This window comes from Blennius ocellaris, assembly GCF_963422515.1.
Source record: "Blennius ocellaris genome assembly, chromosome: 24".
Lineage (NCBI taxonomy): Eukaryota > Metazoa > Chordata > Actinopteri > Blenniiformes > Blenniidae > Blennius > Blennius ocellaris.
Genome location: NC_137673.1, coordinates 14,116,397 through 14,143,996, shown reverse-complemented (window position 1 = coordinate 14,143,996; position 27,600 = coordinate 14,116,397). Strand labels below are relative to the sequence as shown.

The window sequence follows — 27,600 nt, the reverse complement described above, 5'->3', positions numbered from 1 at the left end:
GGCAACTCTGCTTAGACTGCTGCCTCTGTGACCCGCCGCCGGATAAGCAGCAGATAAAGGATGGATGGATGGATGGATGGATGGATGGATGGATGGATGGATGGAAGGAAGAACCCCGAGGTGAAAAAAGTTCATCCTGGCTCTTCAATGTGAATACATTTGACAATGAGTCAGCCACAGCTGCTCTACACCCATGTTTTGCGTGGCTGAAATTAAATCACAGCAAAACAAAGCGTCCTGTTGGCGTGCCCAGCTCATTAGCAGTCGGGCCCGCGTGTTTCCCCTCTCGCGTCAGCGTTTAAGTGCACACGTCGCATTGCAATCTTAGGCTCCATTAAATGTAATGGAGCTGGGCGAGATCCCAGAGATCCCGCCTCCGACTCTCTTGGCGCTTGCCACCTCCGCCACGGTTCAAGAGTTCACGATCTGACTGTGGGCTCGATCCACCGGTTTTTGCTCCACGTGCATGCGGCATCACTCCGTGGGACGCGCGTAGGTAGCACGCAACTTCTGAAGATACCTAGAGGGTCACTTCACCTCGAAGAGTCCCCCTCAGCTTCTCGCGTTCTCTCGTCGGCACCGAGTCACCGCTGCCAGAATTGCCCTCGATCTGCCCACACGGCTCTCGCGTAAGAGCTTCGCAGTCACTCAGAGGGAGATCCTTGTCGCCGTCGAGGCGAAGCGAGGTTACATCTCCCCCGGTGTTGTAAGACGAATTGCAAATTGCACGGTATAAATGCTTGATTGATTGTGATGCGTCATGCCGGAGTGGTGAATATCAAGATGGCCCAATGTTATTGACAGTCACCGAAGAGAGAGAGGCAAGCAGGAGTGTTGCATTGAGGGGATGTCAACTCCCCTCGTCTGAACCCGACCACCTCCTCATCTTGCTTCTTTCTCTGGGTAAATATCGCCGCACAGCTCCCGCGAAAATCGCAACGAAGGCACGGAACTCCGCCGGCGCCTCTAATGAGTTTACCTCAAAGACTGAAGCTCGTGGCGTCCCAGTTCCGACGTCCCCGCCTCGGCCTCTGAATAAGAAAGCTCACGGAATCCCACATCGTTCGTTTCCATTGAGCGTGACCCCAAACTATCGACTCGCACCGGATCTGATTTGAAGATATGCTTTTTTAAATCATCTCGTCTAGAGGTGCCGGTTGCTATCGGATCCAAACCCTTCGTTGATGACCACGACTCATAACGCTCACGTTGAAATTCAAGGATCTGTGGGGAGTGTAAGAGTTGTAGAACTTGGACAAAATGTGTGTGATGTTCAAGAACTTTGCTCACTTTGCACCAAATCAAATTCTTTTGGAGCCACGAAATATATCAGAACGTTCGTCTGGTTTTGCCAAATGCACATTCATGACATTTTTGATTGAGAATAAGTGTAGCTCTTTTCGTAGATGTTCATAAGAGATTAAAACTTTTTTGCCGACTTTAACCGATTTAGCCAGTTCAGTTGTTTTAGCCATTTTGACTTTTGACCGGTATTTTCTCTATTCTTTACCGTTTCAAACATTTTGGTCCTTCTTCTTTTTGTAGTTTTGAGCAGTCTTAGCATTTTGTTGCTTTTTAAATAAAAATAAGAATAATTTTAGCAGTTTGTATACTTTTTTAATACCAATTTGAAAAGTTCGTTGAGTTTTTTTTTTTGCAGGTTTTTAGCCTTTTTATAGCACTTTTAGCAGTTTGTAGCTTATATTTAATAGCAATTCTGGTAGTTTATAGATTTTTTTAAATACAATATCAGTTTATCAACTTATTTAATAATAATTTTAGCCGTTTGTAGCCTTTTTTTATTGGCAATTGGTTGGTTTTTTTTACATTGCTGAAGTTTCTTTGAGAAATCAGAAAGAAAAGAAAAGTCCAAATAAAAACTATTTGACGACTTTGATCTTTTTGCAAAGGCATCAAAGCGAAATGTATTGTGCACCACACCTGCCTACAAACCAAACTTTGCTGTGCAAATCTGGGGGAAGAAATACCATGTCACTCCTCTAATCGCAGAAGTTAAAAAAATTCTTCTTCTTATTTATTTATTTATTATTTATTATTTTCTTATTTATTTATTTGGTGAGAATCCTCCAGAAGACTGAATTCTGTAGCAATTACACAATCAAATCCTGTTTTCTTCCTGTGGCTCTTTAATGACTTCAAACCTGAACATATGTGACAATTCATCCCTAAATAATTCAGAGTAAATCCATTCAATTTTGTCAATTTATTGCTCTCCTATGTATTTATGATTGACAGAACCCCCGAGCACGAGGACGTCAATTAAATTGAAATTGCGTCAACATTTTGTCCAAAGCCAAAACAGTTTGGCTCGATGTGTATGAATGTTTAATAAACTGCTCTGTCATTTTGAAGGATTTGGCTCAACTACTTGCAGAGTTTTCGGGTCTCGAGAGTCGCTAATAAAAGCCCTTTGAAGTTTCTCTCGTTTTTGTTTACCTGCTCCTACCAGCAGAAGTTTTCATGCTGGTAATTACATTTAACAAATCTGATCCCGACAAAACAATGACAACAAAGGGACGTTAAGACAAATAGATAGATTTTTAGGGTTTTTTACTTTCTCATCTTTAACTGCTCCAACGAAAGTGGCAAAAGTGTCCACGTGTATTTATTTATGTATTGGTTTGCATGAATGTATTTTACCAATGTTTCAGAAAAAGTATTGCATGATGTTTTCAGAGGTTTGTCTTTAAGGATGGTTCCATTAAGTTTTGAGATTGATTGTGTTTTGACACAATCAATCTCAAGATTGCGAACATGTCATTTGATGTACATATATGTACATATAAGTACATATATGTACCTACATGTGCATTTATGTACCTATATGTGCACATATGTACATATATGCGCATATATACGTATATATGTACATGAAATATAGGAAAATGGCCAATTTTATATATGTCACATATATTCAAAACCTATAGCAGAACCTATATTAAAACACATATGTTTATATAGGTTCTTTCCATGTGGGGAAATAAAGAAGCTGTACAGGAGACCTATATGGCCTGTATATTCACATATATGCACCTCAATTTTGCCTATATGTGGCATATATATATGCATAGATGCAGCATGTATGTGCATATATGCAGCATATATGTGCAGATAGGTTTCATATATGTGCATATATCCTCATATAGGTTCTTTCCATGTGGGCATGTGGCATTTATACGCATAGATGCAGCATATATGTGCATATATGCAGCATATATATTGTCACATATGTGCATATATGCAGCATTTATGTGCACATATGTACATACATGTGCATATATGCAGCATTTATATGCATATATATTGTCGTATATGTGCATATATGCAGCGTGTATGTGCATATATGCAGCATATATGTGCATGTAGGTTTCATATATGTGCATATATCCTCATATAGGTTCTTTTCATGTGGGTATGTGGCATATATACGCATAGATGCAGCATATTTGTGCATATATGCTCCATATAGGTTTCATATATGTGCATATATTCTCATATAGGTTCTTTCCATGTGGGTATGTGGCATATATACGCATAGATGCAGCATATTTGTGCATATATGCTCCATATAGGTTTCATATATGTGCATATATCCTCATATAGGTTCTTTCCATGTGGGTCTGTGCTCTGCCAAGTGCCCGTTCTTTTCCTCGGTATGTTTGTAAAGGTAATGTTTTGTTGTTCCCGCTCGTACTGAAGTGGAAAAGTACTTTCAAGTGGCTTGACTACGGCCTACTCAGGAGCCATTATCGGCTTCTTGCAGCGAACCGGAGCTCTGGGAAGTCTCCCCTCTCTCTCCTCGCTCGCCCTCGCCGGGCCCCGTTCTTTCAGATCCGCCATCAATCAGAGCTTTTCATGTGGGTGATGGAGCCAGGCGCTCACCCCCGGGCTCCCAAGTCTAATTTAAGTTTTGCCTGCCGTGGGGCGGAGTAGCTATCAAGGCAAACGTTTATTCGTCAGCAGGGGGGGGGGGTACGGGGCGATAATGAAAAGCACTTGGACGGGCGGAGGTGTCCAGAGGTCGGCGTAATGGAGGCGTGCCCGGGTCCCACCGAAGGCTCCCGGTAAAAACGAAGAGCTCTCCCTCGCACTTGGCGTGGAAATAGATTGTGGGCATCGGGAGGACGGCGGTGCATAAACTTTGCTGACGAGAGCAGGAAACATTCTGTCCAAGTCGTATAATGTAGACACGTTTAATTGGAGCGAAGTGGTTTGGGCGGCTTTTTATAGCCCGCGCACGCCGTTCGAGGGAACGGCGTTTGTGTTTGTTCAGCGAGCTGTGATCCGTCTGCCTCGGCTTGAGAGCGGGGATTATCAGAGTTAATGAAGAGCTCTGCTCTGGAGAACCCAAGGGGCAATAGACGTTTTTGCAAACAGCTCACTTAATGTCATTGTGGGTAGGACCCCACATGGAAAGAAGCTATATGAGGATATATGCACATATATGAAGCCTATATGCAGCATATATACACATATATGCACATATATGACAATATATATGCTGCATATATGCACATATATGAAACCTATATGCAGCATATATGCACATATATGACTATATAAATGCTGCATATATGCACATATATGCTGCATATATGCACATATATGACAATAGATGTGGCATATATGACAATATATGCTGCATATATGCACATATATGACAATATATGCTGCATATATGCACATATATGACAATATATGTGGCATATATGACAGTATATGCTGCATATATGCACATATATGACAATATATGTGGCATATATGACAATACATGCTGAATATATGCACATATATGACAATATATGTGGCATATATGACAATACATGCTGCATATATGCACATATATGACAATATATATGCTGCATATATGACAATATATGTGGCATAGATGACAATATATATGCTGCATATGTGACAATATACATACTGCATATATGCACATATATGCTGCACATGTGCACATATATATTGTCATATATATGACAATATATATGCTGCATATATGACAATGTATATGCTGTATATATGCACATATATGCTGCATGTATGTGTCATATATGACAACATATGCTGCATATATATATGCACATATATATGAGCATATATGTGCGCATATGTGCATATATGTACATATATGTGCATATATGTACATAAAATATAGGAAAATGGCCAATTTTATATACGTCACATATATTGAAAACCTATATCAAAACCTATATTAAAACATATATGTTTATATAGGTTCTTTCCATGTGGGACTGGCTGACAGGGCCTACAATCTATATATCATGTATTGTACAGAACATTTCTCGTGTAAAACTTAATAAAATGAGAACTGGGCACTCGGTAGATTGCATATCTTTGTCAACGCCACATTTTCACCATGGAAACCAATACAAGGTTATGTAATCCACCACACCACTTCTTCCATCTTTTGTCAAGGTCGTTTGAATTGCTTCATGTTATTGCTATTTGACACAGATATACACACCTTTTAACAGTTTCCGGGTGACTGCCCCTGACCTTTGACCCCCCCCCCCCCCCCCCCAACCGCCAACCAGGGTAATGATGTCACTGCATCATGCGGCATATCCGAGGATTGGGAATGGAAAACTGAACATTTTGGCGTTGGTTTGTCATCAATCAGATTAACCCACATGGAAAGAACCTATATAAACATATATGTTTTAAAATAGGTTTTGAATATATCTGACATATATAAATTTGGCCGTTTTCCTATATTATATGTACATTTATGTACATATATGCACATATACGCACATATATGTACATATATGTATGCATATGTACATATATATGCACATATATGCACATATATGTACATATATTTTTCCTACATTTTCCTATATTTTATGCACATATATGTACATATATGTATATTTATATATTTTTCCCCTACATTTTCCTATATTTTATGCACATATAGGTACATATATGTACATATTTGTGCATATATGTACATACATGCACATATATGTATGCAGCATATATGCAGCATTCATGTGCATGTATATTGTCATATATGTGCATATATCCAGCATATATATTGTCATATATGTGCATATATGTTGCATATAGGTTTCATATATGTGCATATATCCTCAAATAGCTTCTTTCCATGTGGGCTGATTTCACAAGTACTTGAGAACGCAAGTTTCTACCGTATACTATTTATGCCGCCGTACCACTAATTGTGTGTGTGTGTGTGTGTGTGTGTGTGTGTGTGTGTGTGTGTGTGTTTGACATCTTCCCGCAGATAACAAGGACTACGACGCTTACCTGTCCTACACCAAAGTGGACCCGGACCAGTGGAGCCAGGAGACCAGGGAGGAGGAGCGCTTTGCCCTGGAGATCCTCCCCGACGTGCTGGAGAAGCATTATGGGTATAAACTCTTCATTCCAGACAGGGACTTGATCCCCACAGGAAGTAAGCTCTTTCTCTCACGGCGATGTGCCAAAAAAAAAAATTTCAAAAAAAAAAAAATTTGTGTGGAATGTCTTTGTCGCTTGGTGTTGCTCGTGTCGCTTTTTTGTCCAGGTGCGGTTGTTTGCTGATGATGCCGTGTTTTGTCGTTTTGTTTCTTTTCTGTTCTGCACTTGTGGTGTGGCGCTACACCAACGCCACACCTGTGAGACCATCACCGCTTCTTTTTTTTCTTCTAACCGCTGGATCAGCGCGGTCACTTCCATTCAGATTTGGGGACAGGGGAATGCAACAAAGGATCGTATTTTAGCAATTAGCTTCATGCGTTTCTTGGATTTCTATCAATAAGTTGATGCTAAAAAACAGTTAGCGACAACATATACATGAGGTTTACATTATATAGAAGTTATTCAAGTGAGCAGATCAAAGATAAAGTATTCAAAATATGAAATGAAACGATCTACAGTCTTCTCATCATTAGCGCTATATGCTAATGCTGTCGAAGCTACAATCGTTTTTTTGTTCATTTTTGACCAAGGAAGAAGCTAAAACAGTTAAACGGATGAATGTTTGATTAAATGTTTGAATACTGAGGCATAGAGGCTTTTAATTTTTGCTCTGAAAACACAACGAGGATGGGTTTTAAGGGAATCGCTAGCATGTTAGCACGTTTAACGATGTAGCTACAAAAAGTGACTGGAGTCAGAGACGTGTTTGGATAGAAATACTTCATGAATGTTCAGTTTAAATATCACATTTCTCGAATTTAACTATAAATATGAGATACATGAATGATTAGCTTTTAAAGTTACAGTTTGAGAAACGTCATGTTGATTTTAGACATTTGCGGACGGATCGTTCGTCAGAATCCAAGAATAATCGAAGGAAGCTGTTTATATTTGGAAGAGTATTACCTTTGTACTTTTTTACTTCGTACAGGCTGTAAGTGACTCAAGTGAGCGTATCGGAAAGAACGTTTAAATGCGTTTGGAAATTAGTAAATATCAATTGAAACGATTTACAGTTGTCGCAGCCTTAGCACTATGTGCTAATGCTATCAAAGTTGTAAAAAAATGTTCCCAAGGAAGAAACTATAACAGGATAAATGTTTTAAATAATGAGAAATAAGAGGCTTTTTTTATTGTTTGTTTGTTATGAAAAACACAATGCGGATGGGCTATAAGGGAATCGCTAACATGTTAGCCGCTGCAGTTGGATACGACATGTTAGACGAGAAATGAACTCCGTGAATGTTACGCTCAAATGTCACATTTCTTGAATTTAATTTAAAAAATATATATAAATATGAGATAAATTAATGGTTAACTTTTATATTTACAGTTGGATTAGAAAGGTCAGGTGGATCTTAGATATTTGTGTGCGGATAATTCGCCAGAATCCAAGAATACAGGAAGGATATTGCACTGTATTATTACCTTAATGCTTCTTCTTTACATCGTACAGGCGTGTAAGGGACTAATGTACTTCCGCTAAGTGCCACATTATAATCCGAGAACAAAGGTCTAGACGCAGAGGAGCTTGTCCCTTTTTCCTTTGAAGTATTCAAAGAGCACGACCTGCACTGTTTAAAACCCGCGGGAGGCGTAATAGCCTATATTGCATATGCCGACGCGATTAGCGGGAAGTAGCCAGGCATATTATTATTATTATTATTATTATTACAGTCCATGTTCCTGATCCAGCTTCCGTGGCAAGTGCGCTGCTGCATGCCCGCCGCTGTGTAACGATATCACCTGTACGATCAACAATCCCATCCTGCATGGCTCTTAATGCATGTTTTACTACCGTATATTTCTAACGGAGCCTCCTCTCTCCGTGCACCGTGCTTATCGTTGATTGACTCATCGCACGGATGAGTTTGATGATATCGTTATACACACACACACACACACACACTCCGTTTCCCAACAGTTGAATCTGCCTGTCTGCATACCGCCATCACTACCGTATTTTCCGCACTATAAGGCGCATAGAATAGACGCTACGGTAAAGGCTGGGGTTGATTTTGGGGAATATAACCAGAAATAAACCAGAAATAAACAGCTGTTTTATTATTTATTATGAACAGAGAGCAGCTAGTCGAAGTGTCAGTGCAATCACTATTCCAACTAGATGATCTGCATTTCCCAAGGCAAATACATGATAGTGTGAATCCAAACTGTAATGCTCTTTGCTGCCTGCCTGCAGCAGGTAGACTGGAATGCTTTGAAAAAGTGGAAAAAAGTTGAAAAAGTTGAAACATTTTCAAAAAGTTGAAACAGTTGAAAAAGTGTCAAACAGTTGAAAAAAGTTGAAAGAGTTTCAAAAAGTTGAACTAGTTTCAAAAAGTTGAAATAGTTTCAAAAAGTTGAAACAGTTGAAAAAGTATAAACAGTTGAACAAGTTTCAAAAAGTTGAACTAGTTTCAAAAAGTTGAAACAGTTGAAAAAGTTGAAAAAGTGTCAAACAGTTGAAAAAGTGTCAGTTGTAAAAGTTTCAAAAAGTTTCAAAAAGTTTAAAAAGTTTAAAAAAGTTGCACAAGTTGCAAAAAGTTAAAACAGTTGAAACAGTTGAACAGTTTAAAAGTTGAATGGTTGAAATCGGTGAAGATTTGAAGAAGTTATAGCTAGTTAAAAATTTCTCCATCCGTTGACATTGGAAAAAAAGTTGCACAAAAGTTGAAATATTTCTAAAAGTTGACGAGATTTCAAAAAGCTAGAACTTAGCCGGAAAGTGCCGAAAAAGCTGCAGGATTTGATATTTGAATGGGGCCAACCGGGTGAAGATTGCCAGAGTTTTAGTGATTCGAAAAACGTCCAGAATAAACAGAAACAGAATCTCAAGAGTGTGAAAGCCTTGCCTTGCCTTGCATTCACACTAATGAAGGCAACAGCCAAGCGCTAGCTAACCCACTGTTTGCTAGCGCTTGTTAACCCACTGTTTGCAAGCGCTTGCTAACCCACTGTGTGCTAGCGCTTGCTAGCGCTTGCTAGCGCTTGGCTAGCGCTTGGCTAGCGCTTGGCTAGCGCTTGGCTAGCGCTTGGCTGTTGCCTTCATTAGTGTGAATGCAAGGCAAGGCAAGGCTTTCACACTCTTGAGATTCTGTTTCTGTTTATTCTGGACGCTTTTCGAATCGCTAAAACTCTGGCAATCTTCACCCGTTCGTAATCATTCATATATAAAATTGTGCAGCTTTTTCGGCACTTTCCGGATAAGTTCTAGCTTTTTGTGCAAACTGTAGTGCTTTTTGCTGCCTGCCTGCGGCAGGTAGACTGGAATGCTTTGAAAAAGTGGAAAAAAGTTGAAAAATTTTCAAAAAGTTGAAACAGTTGAAAAAGTGTCAAACAGTTGAAAAAAGTTGAAAAAGTTTCAAAAAGTTGAACTAGTTTCAAAAAGTTGAACTAGTTTCAAAAAGTTGAACTAGTTTCAAAAAGTTGAACAAGTTTCAAAAAGTTGAAACAGTTGAAAAAGTTGAAACAGTTGAAAAAGTGTCAAACAGTTGAAAAAAGTTGAACTAGTTTCAAAAAGTTGAACAAGTTTCAAAAAGTTGAACAAGTTTCAAAAAGTTAAAACAGTTGAAAAAGTTGAAACAGTTGAAAAAGTTGAAAAAGTGTCAGTTGAAAAAGTTTCAAAAAGTTGCACAAGTTACAAAAAGTTGAAACAGTTGATACAGTTGAACACTTTAAAAGTTTAATGGTTGAAATTGGTTAAGATTTGAAGAAGTTATAGCCCGTTAAAAATTTCTCCATCCGTTGACATTGGAAAAAAAAGTTGTAGAAACTTTTGTCAGCTGTCAGCTTTTGAGAAAATTGGAGGTTTGTAGGTGCGCCTTACAGTGCGGTAAATACGGTAATTATGTTTCCTCCTCAAGTGGCATTGTGCCAAAAACCAAAAAAATCCCTTGCTGTGATTATATGCAAATGGGGGGGGGGAGGGGGGGACTGTCATAATATGGGAAAAATGGCATTAAAAAAAAAAGGATAGAGTGTGAACAATCCTGGCTTCATTGTGCCGAGATGTAAACATTTAGTTTATACAATCCACACTTATAGATAAACACAGTTTGTGTGTGTTCCAACAGTCCCGATCGAGAATCTTAAACCTTCCTCGACATTTTTTTTTTTTATCCTTTTATGCCATGCGATCCCATATTAAACTGGAATAAACTGGAAAAGCGTGATTCAACCGTCAACCATTCGTGGACAAAAACGCAGTTTATTGCCAGCGTCACGTCCCCCCCCCCCCCCCCCCCCCGAGCCTCGACCTCACTGTTCTTCTTGATGCACACCGATGTTCTGCTAAAATCTGCTGATCCCACTTTTTTTTGTTGTTGTTTGTTTTTTTTTGTTTGTTTTTTTTTTTGTTGTTCTTCTGAATTGAAACATCGATGTTTAGGTTTCACCAATGATCATTTCCAGGATGACACAAGACTACTTAGAGGTACTTTTGTTTCTTGACGCACGTGCCAGACACACACAAGCACGCACACACACACTAATGGTTTGAGTGCTGGTTAGCAACTTTATCTATGCTTCAGAGATCTATGATGAATCATTCATGATTGGTGTTTTGTTTTTTTATTTCATTTCCTCCCCCAAGGCAGCATTCACTGATCTATGAAGCCTTCGTGAATTATGGAGCGAAACCATTAGCCATTAGCTTATTAAACTCATTTACGACAACACAACTTATTGGGGGTGGGGGGGGGGGTGGGGGTTTCGCCCGTCTTTGGCCTCGGTGACAAACGAGGTCAAAGTTCCAGGTGGGTTTCGGGTGGAGCTGTATCGCGATTTGGGTTAATGTGTCGGAAATGGATCTGGAAAGTACAATTTGGCATAAAAGATTTGATCACTTCTATCATACTGTCATAAAAAAATAAAAAAATAAATAGAAATCTGCTCAATTTTCTCTTTTTTTTATGGAATCTCTCCAGTAAATGAGAAATGATCACCATTTAATTAGTCTAAATTAAGATTTTAGCCTGTTAGAACTCGATGTGGAACAACGACCCACAATGTTATGTAATATAATGTCATAAAACCCAATACATGATGATTTTAAACTGTAATAACTGTTCAATAACATGTGATTAATGTCAATTATTAATGTTTTGTACTTGAACAGCTTCAAGTTGAATAACAATGAAAGAATGAGTTCGACAAGTTTGGTCTATTTGTATATATCTATATACAGTTTATGGTATTTATGTAGGATCGCTGTTGCCCGAGTCATTTAGAGTTTTCTGATCTCTATAATCTGAAATCTATTTCTACAATAATCAGCACAGAATAATGTATAACGTTAAACACATTAAGATCACATTAAATCTTTTTTCTATATTGACCAGTTATTATATTTTGGGTTTGTTACAAATCGGGATATCACATACCGAATTCTTATAAAATGTCATTAAAAATAATGTCATATACCCAAAATGTGATAACTGGTCAATAATGTGAGAAGATTTAACAATAATTTAAATGTGATCTCAATATGGTTTAATGTTATACATCTATCTTGTACTGATGATTGTAGAAAAAGATTACAGATTATAGAGAACTCACTATATACGATTTAAATGCAACAGCAATTATACATAAATACCATAAACTGTATATAAATATACGTATAAAAATAAAAGTCCAGACTTTTAGAACTCATTCTTTCAGTGTTCGTCAACTTGATACAGTTAAAGTTCAAGTACAAACCATAAATTATTGACTCACTTCGTGATGTAATAGAATTATTACACTACTAGGGGGAAAATATATATTCCTCCCCTATAATTTAGTCTACATTTTGTGTTTTATTAGTTTTTAACTACATTTCGGACTCAGCACTTTAGTTAAATTATCGACATTTCGGTTTTTTTTACATTATATTATTTTATGGAATCTCTCCAGTAAATGAGAAACGATCACCGTTGAATTAGTCTAAATTAAGATTTTAGGCCGTTTGTGTTCGTCACCCTATTTAAAGGCGGAACTGAAAATGCTATACATTTTGTTTTTTGAATGTAGTTACCATTTCGCCTCTCGTAAAATTTTATTAAGATTCTCGACTTTTGTGATTTTCAAATTTTTTTTTTGTAAGATTTTCGATTTTTGGTTGTGTTGCGTTAGTCGCACTATATAAAGATGGGATTGAAAAAGCTGCAAATTTAGTGGTTTTTTTGGTTCTTTTTTTTTGTTTCTTGAATGTATTTGATCTCAAATAGAAACCGTACACATACAATATTACTCAAATATCACAGGCAAATATTCCCATTCTGAATCAAGTCAAAAGGAAATGACTACTGATGTGTTTCCATTATTAAGAAAGATTGACTTTTTTAAAATATTTTTGTTTGTTTATGTTCGATGTTATGAAGTCCTCCATTCTGCGTTCCTTTCATGTGTTTTTCTTTCCGTCTCCTGGAAACTAACAGATACCAGATCACACGCTGCAGTTCCACCGGTAGCCATAGGGGGGCAGCGTCGTGATTGGTGGCCGAATCTATTTAACAAACCACCAACACTTACCTCTTTGGGTTAGACCAGGGGGGCCACACTTTTTTTTTTCAGCCTGCCAGCTACTTTATAAAACGACCAAGTCAAAGTGATCTACCCACTACAAAAATGCAAAACATATATTTATTTTCAAATATATTGAGGATTCTTCATACGATGTACCTTGCAAAAACCGTATGAGCCAATATTGTGCAACACGACATAATTAACTATGAAAATTTTTTGTAATTACCTTATTTTACTTTGATGTTACTTTGATCTTTGGTATTGTGATGCTCGACTGGCAGACGAGACAAACGCACTTCGAAAATGACGTCGTGAAAAAAAAGTCCACCTCCCATTCCTCATGAAAGTGACACTTAATCTTCTCACTTGGTCCAGCCCCCCCCACTCATTTTTTTGGGGGGGGGCTTCAAATTTGCGGTGACTCGCTTGACTAGCTTGTTAGCTTCGCCACGCTTAGCGTCGCTGTTTGCACATGTGCGGTGACCTGAAGGTCAGAAAAATTCCGCCGTCATCTGACGCTGCGTTCGATCGTACTCGTAATTCGGAAAGGTAAATTAGTTTCATTACACCAGCGTTTATTTTTTTTTTCTAATGTCATGCGATCTACTATTACTACCTTTGCGATCGACGTATTGAAGCACCCCTGAGTTAGAGTATTGCCCTCTGCTGGATGCATCTCCCACTGCAGCGAGCAGAGCCACAGTGATTTCCTGCCGCTGCCGTAATTCAGCATCGATTGAGTTTTTAATGCCGACATGAATCAATTATTACACGCGCAGCAGTTCGATGGCGGAGCTTGTTTGAACCTTTTAATCTATACAGGCGATAAACCGCCGCCGCCCCGAGAGGGCAGATTTACTTCCAGGTGAATCAATTCAAAACGTAAAAATGAAAGTACTGCTCATTAGCCGATTATAAAGTGTCTATTTAGTCGTCGCTGTCGGTTTGATTCGCGATGAGATGAAAAATAAAACCTGGCCAATGGACGACAATGGAACTTGACGATTGGATGACAGATTTTTTTTTTTTTTTTTTTTTAACCTGAATCAGATCGGTGTCAGTTCTTTCCGCCTCGCTTTGAGGCTGCCGTTGCGTAACAACACGCACTCTGTCCTCATTCATGTTTCAGCATCTTAATACCAGACGGTGGAATCATTTATAGTGCTGGTGTACTTCATTTTTTTTTTATCCATCAGATATTTGCGGGGGTTTTTTTTTAAAAATTTTTTTAGATCTTTAACCCTCTGGGTTAGGGTTATGATGTATAAATCAAATATACGTATAAAAATAAAAGTCCAGACTTTTAGAACTCATTCTTTCAGTGTTAGTCAACTTGATACAGTTAAAGTTCAAGTACTAACCATAAATTATTGACTCACTTCATGATGTAATAGAATTATTACACTAGTAGTGGGGAAATATATATATTCCTCCCCTAGAATTTAGTCTCCATTAGGTGTTTTATTAGTTTTTAACTACATTTTGGAATCAGCACTTTAGTTAAGTTATCCACCAGTTATTACATTTCGGGTTTTATTACATTATATTATTTTATGGAATCTCTCCAGTAAATGAGAAACGATCACCATTGAATTAGTCTAAATTAAGATTTTAGACCGTTTGTGTTCGTCACCCTATTTAAAGGCGGGAACTGAAAATGCGATAAATTTAGTGGGTTTGGTTTCTTGAGTGCATTTGATCTCAAATACAAACCGTAAATTGAACGTATATGTGACGAACATGCCGGCCACCCTTTTATCTTTCCTCCATATAAAAGGTTTTATTACATTATATTATATGTGAAAAATTTGGGCCATTGTTACACATCGGGCTCTAGCAAGGCAGCGAGTTGCGGCGAGGAAAAGTGACGCGCCTCTGTCTTTGCCCCCCCCCCCCTGTTGTGTAGCGTACATCGAGGACGTGGCGCGCTGCGTGGACCAGAGCAAGCGCCTCATCATCGTCATGACGCCGAGCTACGTGGTGCGGCGGGGCTGGAGCATCTTTGAGCTGGAGACGCGCCTGCGCAGCATGCTGGCGACCGGCGAGATCAAGGTCATCCTGATCGAGTGCGCCGAGCTGCGCGGCATCATGAACTACCAGGAGGTGGAGGCGCTCAAGCACACCATCAAGACGCTGACGGTGGTGAAGTGGCGCGGGGCGCCCAGCAGCCGGCTCGACTCCAAGTTCTGGAAGCAGCTGCTCTACGAGATGCCCTTCAGGCGCACCGAGCCCCTGGGACTATCCCGCGAGCAGGTGCTGGACGCCAGCGAGCGGGGCGCCTTCGGCGAGCTCCAGACCGTCTCCGCCATCTCCATGGCGGCGGCCACCTCCACCGCCATGGCGACGGCGCACCCGGACCTGCGCTCCACCTTCCACAGCTCGTGCCACGCCCAGATGCGGCAGAAACACTACTACCGCGGCTACGGCTACGACCTGCCGCCCGGCGGGACGCTGCCGCTGCCGCTGCCGCCGCCGCCGCCGCCGTCGTCGGCGCTGCTCGGGAGCCAGCACACCTACTGCAACATCCCCATGACGCTCATCAACGGGCAGCGGCCGCAGGGCAAGGCGCCGCGCCAGCAGAGCCTGGAGGAGGGAGGCCACGGGAACAACGCCATGCTGCCGCTGCTCCCCAGGGAGACCAGCATATCCAGCGTCATCTGGTGACGGGGCGGCGGCGGCGGCGGCGGCAACGGGGACTCGCCTCTTGATCGCGCCGGGACGAACTTGGAAAAAAAAAAAAGGCACTAAGCTACTTGCTGCTGTTGAATTTGCACCAGGAAACCACAGGGGCCCACATGGAAAGAACCTATATGAGGATATATGCACATATATGAAACCTATATGCTGCATATATGCACATATATGCTGCATATATGCACATATATGACAATATATGCTGCATATATGCACATGTATGACAATATATATGCTGCATATATGCACATAAATGCTGCATATATGCTGCACAGAAATGCAGCATATATGCACAGAAATGCTGCATATATGCTGCATATCCGCGTACATATTTGTGCGCGTATGTACATATATGCGCAAATATGTACATATATGTACATATATGTGCATAAAATATAGGAAGTGTAGGAAAATATATGTACATATATGTGTGTATATATGCACATATGTACAAATATGTGCGTATATGTGCACATATGTACATACGCATACATATATGCACATATGTACAAATATGTGCGTACATGTGCATATATGTACATATATGTACATAAAATATAGGAAAACGGCCAATTTTACATATGTCACATATATTCAAAACCTATATTAAAACATATATGTTTATATAGGTTCTTTCCATGTGGGGGTGGGGGGGGGGGGGGTGGGGAGGGAGATTGGTAGGGGGGGGGGGAATAAACAAACTGGATAAACTGGAGCTGGAATTTTTTTTTTTTTTTTTGTCAGATTTGATCCAATAATGATAGTTTTTTTTTTTTTTTTTTTTAAACACTGAACTAAAACCGAACGCAAGGAGAACTTCTTTTGTATTGCCCGTATAAACACTCGCGTAACACAAAGCCAACACCTACGATCATTTACCCAGAGAGTCAAAGGAATACAGGGTCCTGTACATAAAGTTTTTTTTTTTTTTTTTTTTGGTTTTCTAATTCTTTGTAGCAACAGTGTTTGGAAATTCCTTTAGTTTTTGGACTCTACTTCTTCTTTTTTTTTTTTTTTTTTCTTTTGTTTGTACAAACAGTGAAGCAATGGCCTGTGAGATGTGTTGGTTCTACCTGTCGTTACCTTTATCTTCATTTGTCGGCAGGTGTAGTTTTTGTTTTTTTTATACAGCTTTTGGGGGAGGGGGGGTTTCTTTGTGTTTTGAGTAAAAAAAAAAAAAAAAAGAGTCCAATTCGGACCTGGACTCAACCAGAATATGCAAAACTCGAAGTCCAGGGGGGGGGGGGAGGGGGGGGTTAAAGATGGGCACGTCTGAACCGGCGAACAGAAAAGTCTGTGACGAAGGGGGGAAAACACAGAAACACGGTGCTAGGCTTCACAATCTCTCTTGTTTCTCTCACTGGGGAAAAAAAAAAGATTTACTTTTAAAAGAAAAAAAAAAAAAAAAAAAAAAAACAGCCTTGCTATTTACCTTAACAGATTATTATATCACCGAAAAAAGTAATTATGTGTATTATTTTATGAGGATAGAAAAAAAAAAAAAAAAAAAAAGTCTATTTTTGTAACCGATGGATATTTGCTGAGAGAAGTTATACCTATAATGTTTCTGGTCGAAGGAATCTTCAAAGGGATGAAGAAGGATTTTTAAATGACAAAAAAAAACAAAAAAGAAGAGAAAGAACAAAGTTTTGTTGCGTGGAACTGCATCGCTCACAAAAAAAAAAACAACCTAATAGGTCATTCACTAAATGTCTTATTTCAAAAGAAAAATGTTTCATTGTTTGAAAAAAAAAGTTTTTTTTTTTACACTTTTTGACATTTCAACCACTCGGGTTTGTTTCATCGCAGTGATTTGATCACTGGGGGGGGGGAGGGAGGGGGGGGTGGAGACATCGACGGAGGACATTTAACACACTTTAAACTCATTTTGGGACGACCTTGTGATGAGGACGAGTCAGAAAAAAAACACCTGAGAACCTGTTGATTGTTTTTTTTTGTAATGGAACGGAACAATACGCTTTAAAGATGAACAAAATCGAGAGAACCTGACATCCGTGTGGACAGATCAGATGCGATCAGGGTAAGTCTCAAATGTAAAACGACCAATAGAGATGGTATCCCTACCAATATGGACAATAAAACTACCGATATGGATGATAAAACTATCGTTATGGACTATAAAATCCCAATCTAGATGAGTATATGACCAATATGGACAATAAAGCAATATGGACTGTAAAACTACCAACATGGACAATAAAACTAACAATATGGACTGTAAAACTACCAACATGGACAGTAAAACTACAAATATAGATGATAAAACTACCGATGTGGACATTAAAACTATCTATATGGACAATAAAACTACCAATAAGGACTGTAAAACTACTAATATGGACGATTAAATTACCAAAACGGACGATGAAACTAACAATATGGACTGTAAAACTACAAATATAGATGATAAAACTACCGATATGGACAACAAAACTACCAATCCTTATAAAATCCCAATCTAGATGAGTAAATGACCAACATGGACAACAAAACTAACAATATGGACAATAAAACTAACAAAATGGACTATAAAACTACTAATATGGACAATAAAACTACCAACATGGACAATAAAACTACCAAAACAGACAATGAATCTAACAATATGGACTATAAAACTACCAACATGGACAATAAAACTACCAATATGGATGATCAGACTACCAATCCATATAAAATCCCAATCTCGATGAGTAAATGACCAATATGGACAATAAAACTACCAACATGGACAATAAAACTACCAAAACGGACGATGAAGCTAACAATATGGACAATAAAACTACATATATGGACATTAAAATGATCTATATGGACAATAAAACTACCTATGGGCAATAAAACTAACAATATGGACTATAAAACTACCAACATGGACAATAAAACCCCCAAAACGGACGATGAAACTAACAATATGGACAATAAAACTACCTATGGACAATCAAACTACCAATATGGAAGATCAAACTACCAATCCATATAAAATCCCAATCTAGAGTATATGACCAATATGGACAATAAAACTACCTATGGACAATAAAACTAACAAAATGGACTATAAAACTACCAATATGGATGATCAAACTACCAATCCATATAAAATCCTAATCTAGATGAGTAAATCACCAATATGGACAATCAAACTAACGATACGGACAAGAAAACTACCAACATGGACAATAAAACTACCAAAACGGACGATGAAACTAACAATATGGACTGTAAAACTACAAATATAGATGATAAAACTACCGATGTGGACATTAAAACTATCTATATGGACAATAAATCTACCAATAAGGACTGTAAAACGACTAATACAGACGATTGAATTACCAATATGGACAATAAAACTACCAATAAAGACTGTAAAACTACTAATATGGACGATTAAATTACCAATATGGACAATAAAACTAACAATATGGACAATAAAATGACTAATATGGACAATAAAACTAACAATATGGACAATAAAACTACCAACATGGACAATAAAACTACCAAAACGGACGATGAAACTAACAATATGGACTATAAAACTACTAATATGGACAATAAAACTACCAATATGGATGATCAAACTATATAAAATCCCAATCTAGATGAGTAAATGACCAATCTGGACAATAAAACTAACAACATGGACAATAAAACTCCCAAAACGGACGATGAAACTAGCAATATGGACTGTAAAACTACAAATATAGATGAGTATATGACCAATAAACTACAAATATAGATGATAAAACTACCGATGTGGACATTAAAACTATATGGACAATAAAACTACCTATGGACAATAAAACTACCAACATGGACAATAAAACTACCTATGGACAATAAAACTACCAACATGGACAATAAAACTATCAAAACGGACGATGAAACTAACAATATGGGTGATAAAACTATCGTTATGGACTATAAAATCCCAATCTAGATGAGTATATGACCAATAAACTACAAATATAGATGATAAAACTACCAATGTGGACATTAAAACTATCTATATGGACAATAAAACTACCAATAAGGACTGTAAAACGACTAATATGGACGATTAAATGACCAATATGGATTATACAACTGGAATACAGAGTTCTACCACTAGGGGCGGGGGGAGGGGGCACCGTGTTTATTACTGGTACATGAGCAGAAGGAACTATTTACAGGCATTAAAAATAAAAATGTCCATTGTTTTGTTTTTTAAAGTGGATCAACGGAAAGTCGGGAGGTTGAAAAAGCAGCGGGAAGCAGAAGAAGAAGGTTTCTGGAGAAGCGACGAGTCGTCGCTTTCTTTACGTCACAAGACTCTTTGAACTTCAAAGGAAGTCGAAAAAATAAGACGCAAACAGTTGATTTTCAACATTGGCCTGCGTGAAGAAAGATTAGAGGTTACACTCGTCATGTAAACAAGGGTCTATGTTTGATTTTCATCTGTAGTTCCTCATTTTTTTTTTTCATGAAACTCCGCCCCCCCAAAGGTTTTCTCCGTCATTACACTTGTGGAATTCACTTTTTGCAGCACATTTTTTTTCCCCCACGTGACTCGTCTCAACGCACTTTATCCGACACGTTGGGGGGGGGGAATCGAATCCATTCTGGTTTTCTTGGCGTGCCAAAATGTTCCGAGGAGGTCGATGTCGTTAAAAATGCAAATAAAAATCCCGTCAACAACGACAGAACCAAAGCAAGCGGAATTGAGCTGTTTGTTTATTGTTGAGTTGTTTTGTTGTTGTTTTTTTTCTCCCCCCGGTCACGAAATCCGTCCAATCAAGAGCTATTCTCAGGCGTCCACTCAGAACTCTAGCAAAAGGTGGCCTATTTACTTCCTCCTCTTCCAGCTGTGCCATATCGTCTATTTCCAATCAAGACACTAACCTTGTACTAAAATACCTGCGGTGGAAGTTTCGTTTTGAGTGCCATAAAATATGCAAAGGATTAAAAAGTAGTGGGCGGGTTTTTTTCAGGGTTTTATTTTTATTTTATTTTTTTTATCCTTTTACTGAACCTGTCAAAATCTATGGATCTCCCCACATGGAAAGAACCTACATGAGGATATATGCACATATATGAAACCTATATGCACATATATGCTGCATATATGCACATATATGCTGCATCTATGCATATATATACCACAAAATTGAGGTGCATATATGTGAATATACAGGCCATATAGGTCTCCTGTACTGCTTCTTTATTTCCCCACATGGAAAGAACCTATATAAACATATATGTTTTAATATAGGTTCTGATATAGGTTTTGAGTATATGTGACATATATCAAATTGGCCGTTTTCCTATATTTTATGTACATATATGTACCTATATGCGCATATATGTACCTATTTGTGCATATATGTACATATATGCGCATATATACGTATATATGTACATAAAATATAGGAAAACGGCCAATTTTATATATATCACATATATTCAAAACTTATATCAAACCTATATTAAATTATAGCAAATATGCTGCATATATGCACATGTATGTACATATATGCGCACATTTATGTACATACATGTGCCTATATGTACATATATGTACATAAAAATATAGGAAAACGGCCAATTTTATATAAGTCACATATATTCAAAACCTATATCAGAACCTATATTAATACATATATGTTTATATAGGTTCTTTCCATGTGGGTCTTTGGTTTCAAAGCTGTTAAAACAATAAAATTGCATTCCGTAGTTTTTTTTTAAATTTTTTTTAATTTTTTATAATCCACCTCGGCAAGCCGAGCGAGGATTTTAAACTGATATGGTGTCGTGTGAATATACTCCAGACAATACGGTGATTACGATAAAGACAATCCAGCCATTTTCACCAGAACCAACAGTCCCTCACTCGCTGAGGGAAGAACGCGGAAAGCCCACACACACACACACACACACACACACACACACACACACACACACACACACACACACACACACACACACACACACACACACACACACACACACACACACACACACACACACACACACACACACTTTATAGTTCCGTGACTACTTCCTGCCGGGGAGGGAGGGGTTAAGGCGATGAGTAAACAATATAGAGCACAGAACTTTTCCAGGCACTTTCACGAATCTTGAGACGACGTCGCTCCTGTTTTCGGATTACTTTTTTTTTTTCTATTATGTATCTGCAATGTTCATTAAAAAGAGATACTGTTATTAATAATAAAAAAAAAAAATTAAAAAAAATGATGGTAAAGTTATTTCTCACTCGTGTGTGAGTGTGTGTGTGTGCGTGCGCGCCCACATGGAAAGAACCTATACGAGGATATATGCACATATATGAAACCCATATGCAGCATATATGCGCATACATGTACATATATGTACATAAAATATAGGAAAACGGCCAATTTTATACATGTCACATATATTCAAAACCTATATCAAAACCTACATTAAAACATATATGTTTATATAGGTTCTTTCCGTGTGTGTGTGTGTGTGCGTGCGTGCCCACATGGAAAGAACCTATACGAGGATATATGCACATATATGAAACCCATATGCAGCATATATGCACATAAATGCTGCATATATGCACATAAATGCTGCATATATGCGCATGTATGTACATATATGCGCGCATATGTACATATATATGCATATATGTACATAAAATATAGGAAAACAGCCAATTTTATACATGTCACATATATTCAAAACCTATATCAAAACCTATATTAAAACATATATGTTTATATAGGTTCTTTCCGTGTGTGTGTGTGTGTGTGCGTGCGTGCCCACATGGAAAGAACCTATACGAGGATATATGCACATATATGAAACCCATATGCAGCATATATGCACATAAATGCTGCATATATGCACATAAATGCTGCATATATGCGCATGTATGTACATATATGCGCATGTATGTACATATATGCGCACATATGTACATATATATGCATATATGTACATAAAATATAGGAAAACGGCCAATTTTATAGATGTTACATATATTCAAAACCTATATTAAAACATATATGTTTATATAGGTTCTTTCCATGTGGGTGTGTGTAAGCCAGAGTTGTTTTTTGTTTTTTTTTCCCACTTTGCTAAATAATGCCATAAACTTTGTTTACAGAGCGGAGCTGTAGATTGCTGACGACGCCCGGATTCCCTTTTTTTTTTCTCCTTGGCGGCAAGCCGATTCCCACCCCCACCCCCGCCCCCACCCTTCCCCCGATCGCCATAACTCTCCACGTCTCCCATAAAAAAAACCTTGAGACAACAATCAATAAGTCTCCCTTCTTCCACTCAGAGACGGAGTCTTGTTTTTGGACAGAGAATAAATCAGGATCGTCGATGCGCCGAGTGGAAATAAGCGCCGTGTTCCCAATTGTTCGTCTGACCTCCGCGCGCTTTTTGCATGAACGGCCGTGTGATCGTGCCCGTTTTAGATATGTTTCACAAAGCGTAGCCAGTTTTCATAAGATAAGATAAGATAAGATAAGCCTTTCTTGATCTCACAGTGGAGAAATTTACTCGGAACATTCAGTTTTAAGGACTCATGAGGAAAGGAAAGACAAGGAATGTGCAAACAGTTAGTAAGAATAGAGGTATCCCACATGGAAAGAAGCTACATGAGGATATATGCACATATATGAAACCTATATGCAGCATATATGCACATCACGAGGTTTTCCTGTCACGAGCGACCCATTGAATGTATTTTTCCAACCAATTCAGTCAAAAGTTTGACTTCGATTCTGGGAAATACAGTAGAAGAGGTACAAGTTTTGAAAGATGTCAAACCTGATTTGCCCGCGGTGACATTAGAAGCATTTATGGGGGGAATCCGCTCCGATCTTTTTTATTTTTTTTTTTAGGAGAGACGATGGCTTGTCTCTCTCTCTCTCTCTCTCACTCCCTCCTCCGGAGTGAAGCATCTCCAGTGTGCGGCTCAAAGATGGAGAATAATAATAACTAGATGATCTGCATTTCCCAAGGCAAATGCACGATAGTGTGAATACAAACTGTAATGCTTTTTGCTGCCTGCCTGCGGCAGGGAGACTGGAATGCTTTGAAAAAGTGGAAAAAGTTAAAAAAGTTGGGAAAAGTTGAAAAAGTTTCAATAAGTTGAACTAGTTTCAAAAAGTTGAAAAAGTTTCAAAAAGTTGAAAAAGTGTCAGTTGTAAAAGTTTCAAAACGTTGAAAAAGTTTCAAAAAGTTGCACAAGTTACTAAAAGTTGATAAAGTTGAACAGTTTAAAAGTCGAATGGTTGAAATCGGTGAAGATTTGAGAGTTGATTAGAGTCGAAAAAGTTGAAAAAGTTTCAAAACGTTGAACTCGTTTCAAAAAGTTGAACAAGTTTCAAAAAGTTGAAAAAGTGTCAAACACTTGAATAGTGTAAAACAGTTGAAAAAGTTTCAAAAGTTTCAAAAAGTTGAACAACTTTCAAAAAGTTGAACAACTTTCAAAAAGTTGAACAACTTTCAAAAAGTTGAAAAAGTGTCAAACAGTTGAACTAGTTTCAAAAAGTTGAACAACTTTCAAAAAGTTGAAAAAAGTGTCAATTGTAAAAGTTTCGAAAAGTTGAAAAAGTTACTAAAAGTTGAAACAGTTGAACAGTTTAAAAGTCGAATGGTTGAAATCGGTGAAGATTTGAAGAAGTTATAGCTCGTTAAAAATGTCTCCATCCGTTAACATTGGAAAAAAAAGTTGCACAAAAGTTGAAATATTTCAAAAAGTTGACGAGATTTCAAAAAGCTAGAACTTAGCCAGAAAGTGGCGAAAAAGCTGCACGATTTGATATTTGAATGGTGACGAACGGGTGAACATTGCCAGAGTTTTAGCGATTCGAAAAGCGTCCAGACACACACAAACACACACACACAAACACAGGCACACACACACACACACACACACACACGCACAACCACACACTCCCAATAGCGAATCTTGTTTGTTTATGTAGCATCATTTCTATAACATTGAACTGGGCCCACATGAACGCAGAGAGACGCCAGATGTTTTCATCCGAGCTGACGTGTTGTAATATGTTGTGTGTGTGTGTGTGTGTGTGTGTGTGTGTGTGTGTGTGTGTGTGTGTTGGGGGGGGGGGGGTTCCTAAGCTCAGGCACTTTCCCCTCAAATGAAATAATTTTCACTTCATTACATAATAAGCTCTGGTGATGGACAAATGCTTTGTATACACACACACACACCCACATGGAAAGAACCTATATAAACATATATGTTTTAATATCGGTTTTGATATAGGTTTTGAATATATGTGACATATATAAAATTGGCCGTTTTCCTATATTTTATGGACATATATGTACATATATGAACATATATGCACATATACGTACATATACTTTTCCTACATTTTCCTATATTTTGTGCACATATATGTACATATTTGCACATATATGTACGCGTACATGCAGCATATATGCAGCATTTAGGTGCATATATGCAGAATATATATTGTCGTATATGTGCATATATGCTGCATATAGGTTTCACATATGTGCATATATCCTCCATGTGGGCACACACACACACACACACACACACACACACACACACACACACACACACACACACACACACACACACACACACACACACACACACACACACACGATGGTATACCTGCCAGGGTGAATAATACTCGCCACGAGTGTGTGTGTGTGTGTGTGTGTGTGTGTGTGTGTGTGTGTGTGTGCGTGTGCGTGCGTGCGTGCGTGCGTGTGTGTGTGTGTGTGTGTGAGCCTCTGCAGATTGGACGCAGGCTGCGGTTAACCCAGTTGTTTGGAGTCGCTCTGAACTCCCCAGGCATAATTGCCCTGGCACGCTTTGAGCGTGTAAAAAAACTGTACTCGCCATTTGACGTACATCGTATATCGACGTACACGTGGCGAGGTGCACGCCGCAGATCGATCCCAGCGAGGAGGATGTGCAGACACAGCTGGCTTCTCTGCCGTTCTTCACTTCTTAATTGAGCGATCAAGAACCTCGTCTGCGGGCACCACGTTCAAGCAGGGAACAGAGATGCTGCCACCTGCTGGAGGAACTGTGGAGAGGCTCAATGCATGCTGGGTATAGAGGCATTCTGCGTGAAGTCGGGTGATGCGTGAGGATTGTTCAGTCGTGATCAAAAAAAATCTCTAAACTGCCCCAGCTGAAAGCGTGTTTTTTTTTAATAAATAATATAAACGCCCCAGACTCTTCCTCCAGCTCTTCCAGTGGAACCCCAAGAAGTTCCCAGGCCATAGAGAGACATAGTCCCCCCAGCGTGTCCTGGGTCTGCCCCGAGGCCTCCTACCGGATAATACAATATAATATAATATAATATAATATAATATAATATAATATACTATAACACAATATAATATTATACAATACAATACAATACAATACAATATAATATATTATAACACAATATAATATTATACAATACAATACAATACAATACAATAGAATATAATCTATCCATCCATCCATCCATTGGCTACCGCTTTATCCAGGCCGGGTCGCGGAGGCAGCAGTCCGAGCAGAGTTGCCCAGACTTCCCTCGCCCCAGACACTTCCTCCAGCTCCTCCGGTGGCACCCCAAGGTGTTCCCAGGCCAGCCAAGAGACATAGTCCCTCCAGCGTGTCCTGGGTCTGCCCCGAGGCCTCCTACCGGAGGGACATGCCCGAAACACCTCCCTCGGGAGGCGTCCGGGGGCCATCCGAAATAGATGCCCGAGCCACCTCAGCTGGCTCCTCTCGATGTGGAGGAGCAGCGGCTCTACTCCGAGCTCCTCCCTGGTGACTGAGCTCCTCACCCTATCTCTAAGGGTACGCCCAGCCACCCTACGGAGGAAGCTCATTTCAGCCGCTTGTATCCGAGATCTCGTTCTTTCGGTCATGACCCATAGTTCATGACCATAGGTGAGGGGAGGAACGAAGATCGACCGGTAAATCGAGAGCTTCGCTTTTTGGCTCAGCTCCTTCTTCACCACGACGGACCAGTACAACGTCCGCATGACTGCAGACGCTGCACCGATCCGCCTGTCGATCTCACGCTCCATCTTTCCCCCACTCGTGAACAAGACCCCAAGATACTTAAACTCCTCCACTTGGGACAAGGGCACTCCACCGACCTGGAGGGGGCAAGCCACCTTTTTCCGGTCGAGAACCATGGCCTCGGATTTAGAGGTGCTGATCCTCATCCCAGCTGCTTCACACTCGGCTGCGAACCGTGTCAGTGCACGCTGGAGATCCAGGCTTGATGGGGCCAACAGAACCACATCATCCGCAAATAGCAGAGATGAGATTCTGTGGTCCCCAAACCGGACCCCCTCTGGCCCCCGGCTGTGCCTAGAAATTCTGTCCATATATATGATGAACAGAACCGGTGACAAAGGACACCACTGCCGGAGGCCAACGTGCACTGGGAACAGGTCCGACTTACTGCCGGCAATGCGAATATAATCTAATAGAATAGAATAGAATAGAATAGAATATAACATAATATAATGTAATGTAGTATAATATAATATATTATATTAATATTATAATATATATTATAATACAATATAATATAATCTACTATAATACAATACAATACAATACAATACAATACGATACAATATAAAATAATATAATATAATATAATATAATATAATATAATATAATATAATACAATACAATACAATACAATACAATACAATATAATATAATATAATATAATATAATATAATATAATGTAATATAATACAATGCAATACAATACAATACAATATAATATAATATAATATAATATAATATAATATAATGTAATATAATACAATGCAATGCAATACAATACAATACAATACAATACAATATAATATAATATAATATAATATAATATA

At 38.8% G+C, this 27,600-nt stretch overlaps 1 protein-coding gene across 1 annotated transcript in view; it reads left to right on the top strand.

Moving 5' to 3' along the window:
- The window catches only part of LOC308147464 (interleukin-1 receptor accessory protein-like 1-B), a gene marked incomplete at its 3' end in the record, with an annotated part of 376,990 nt that extends 361,345 nt beyond the window's left edge, over positions 1-15,645 (top strand). Inside the window, exons 9-11 of the mRNA XM_080519603.1 lie at positions 6,299-6,469; positions 10,862-10,906; positions 14,888-15,645. Of these exons, the coding sequence (XP_080375729.1) occupies positions 6,299-6,469; positions 10,862-10,906; positions 14,888-15,645 (974 nt within the window). The remainder of the gene's footprint in view (positions 1-6,298; positions 6,470-10,861; positions 10,907-14,887) is intronic.
- Positions 15,646-27,600: the final 11,955 nt, after the last annotated feature.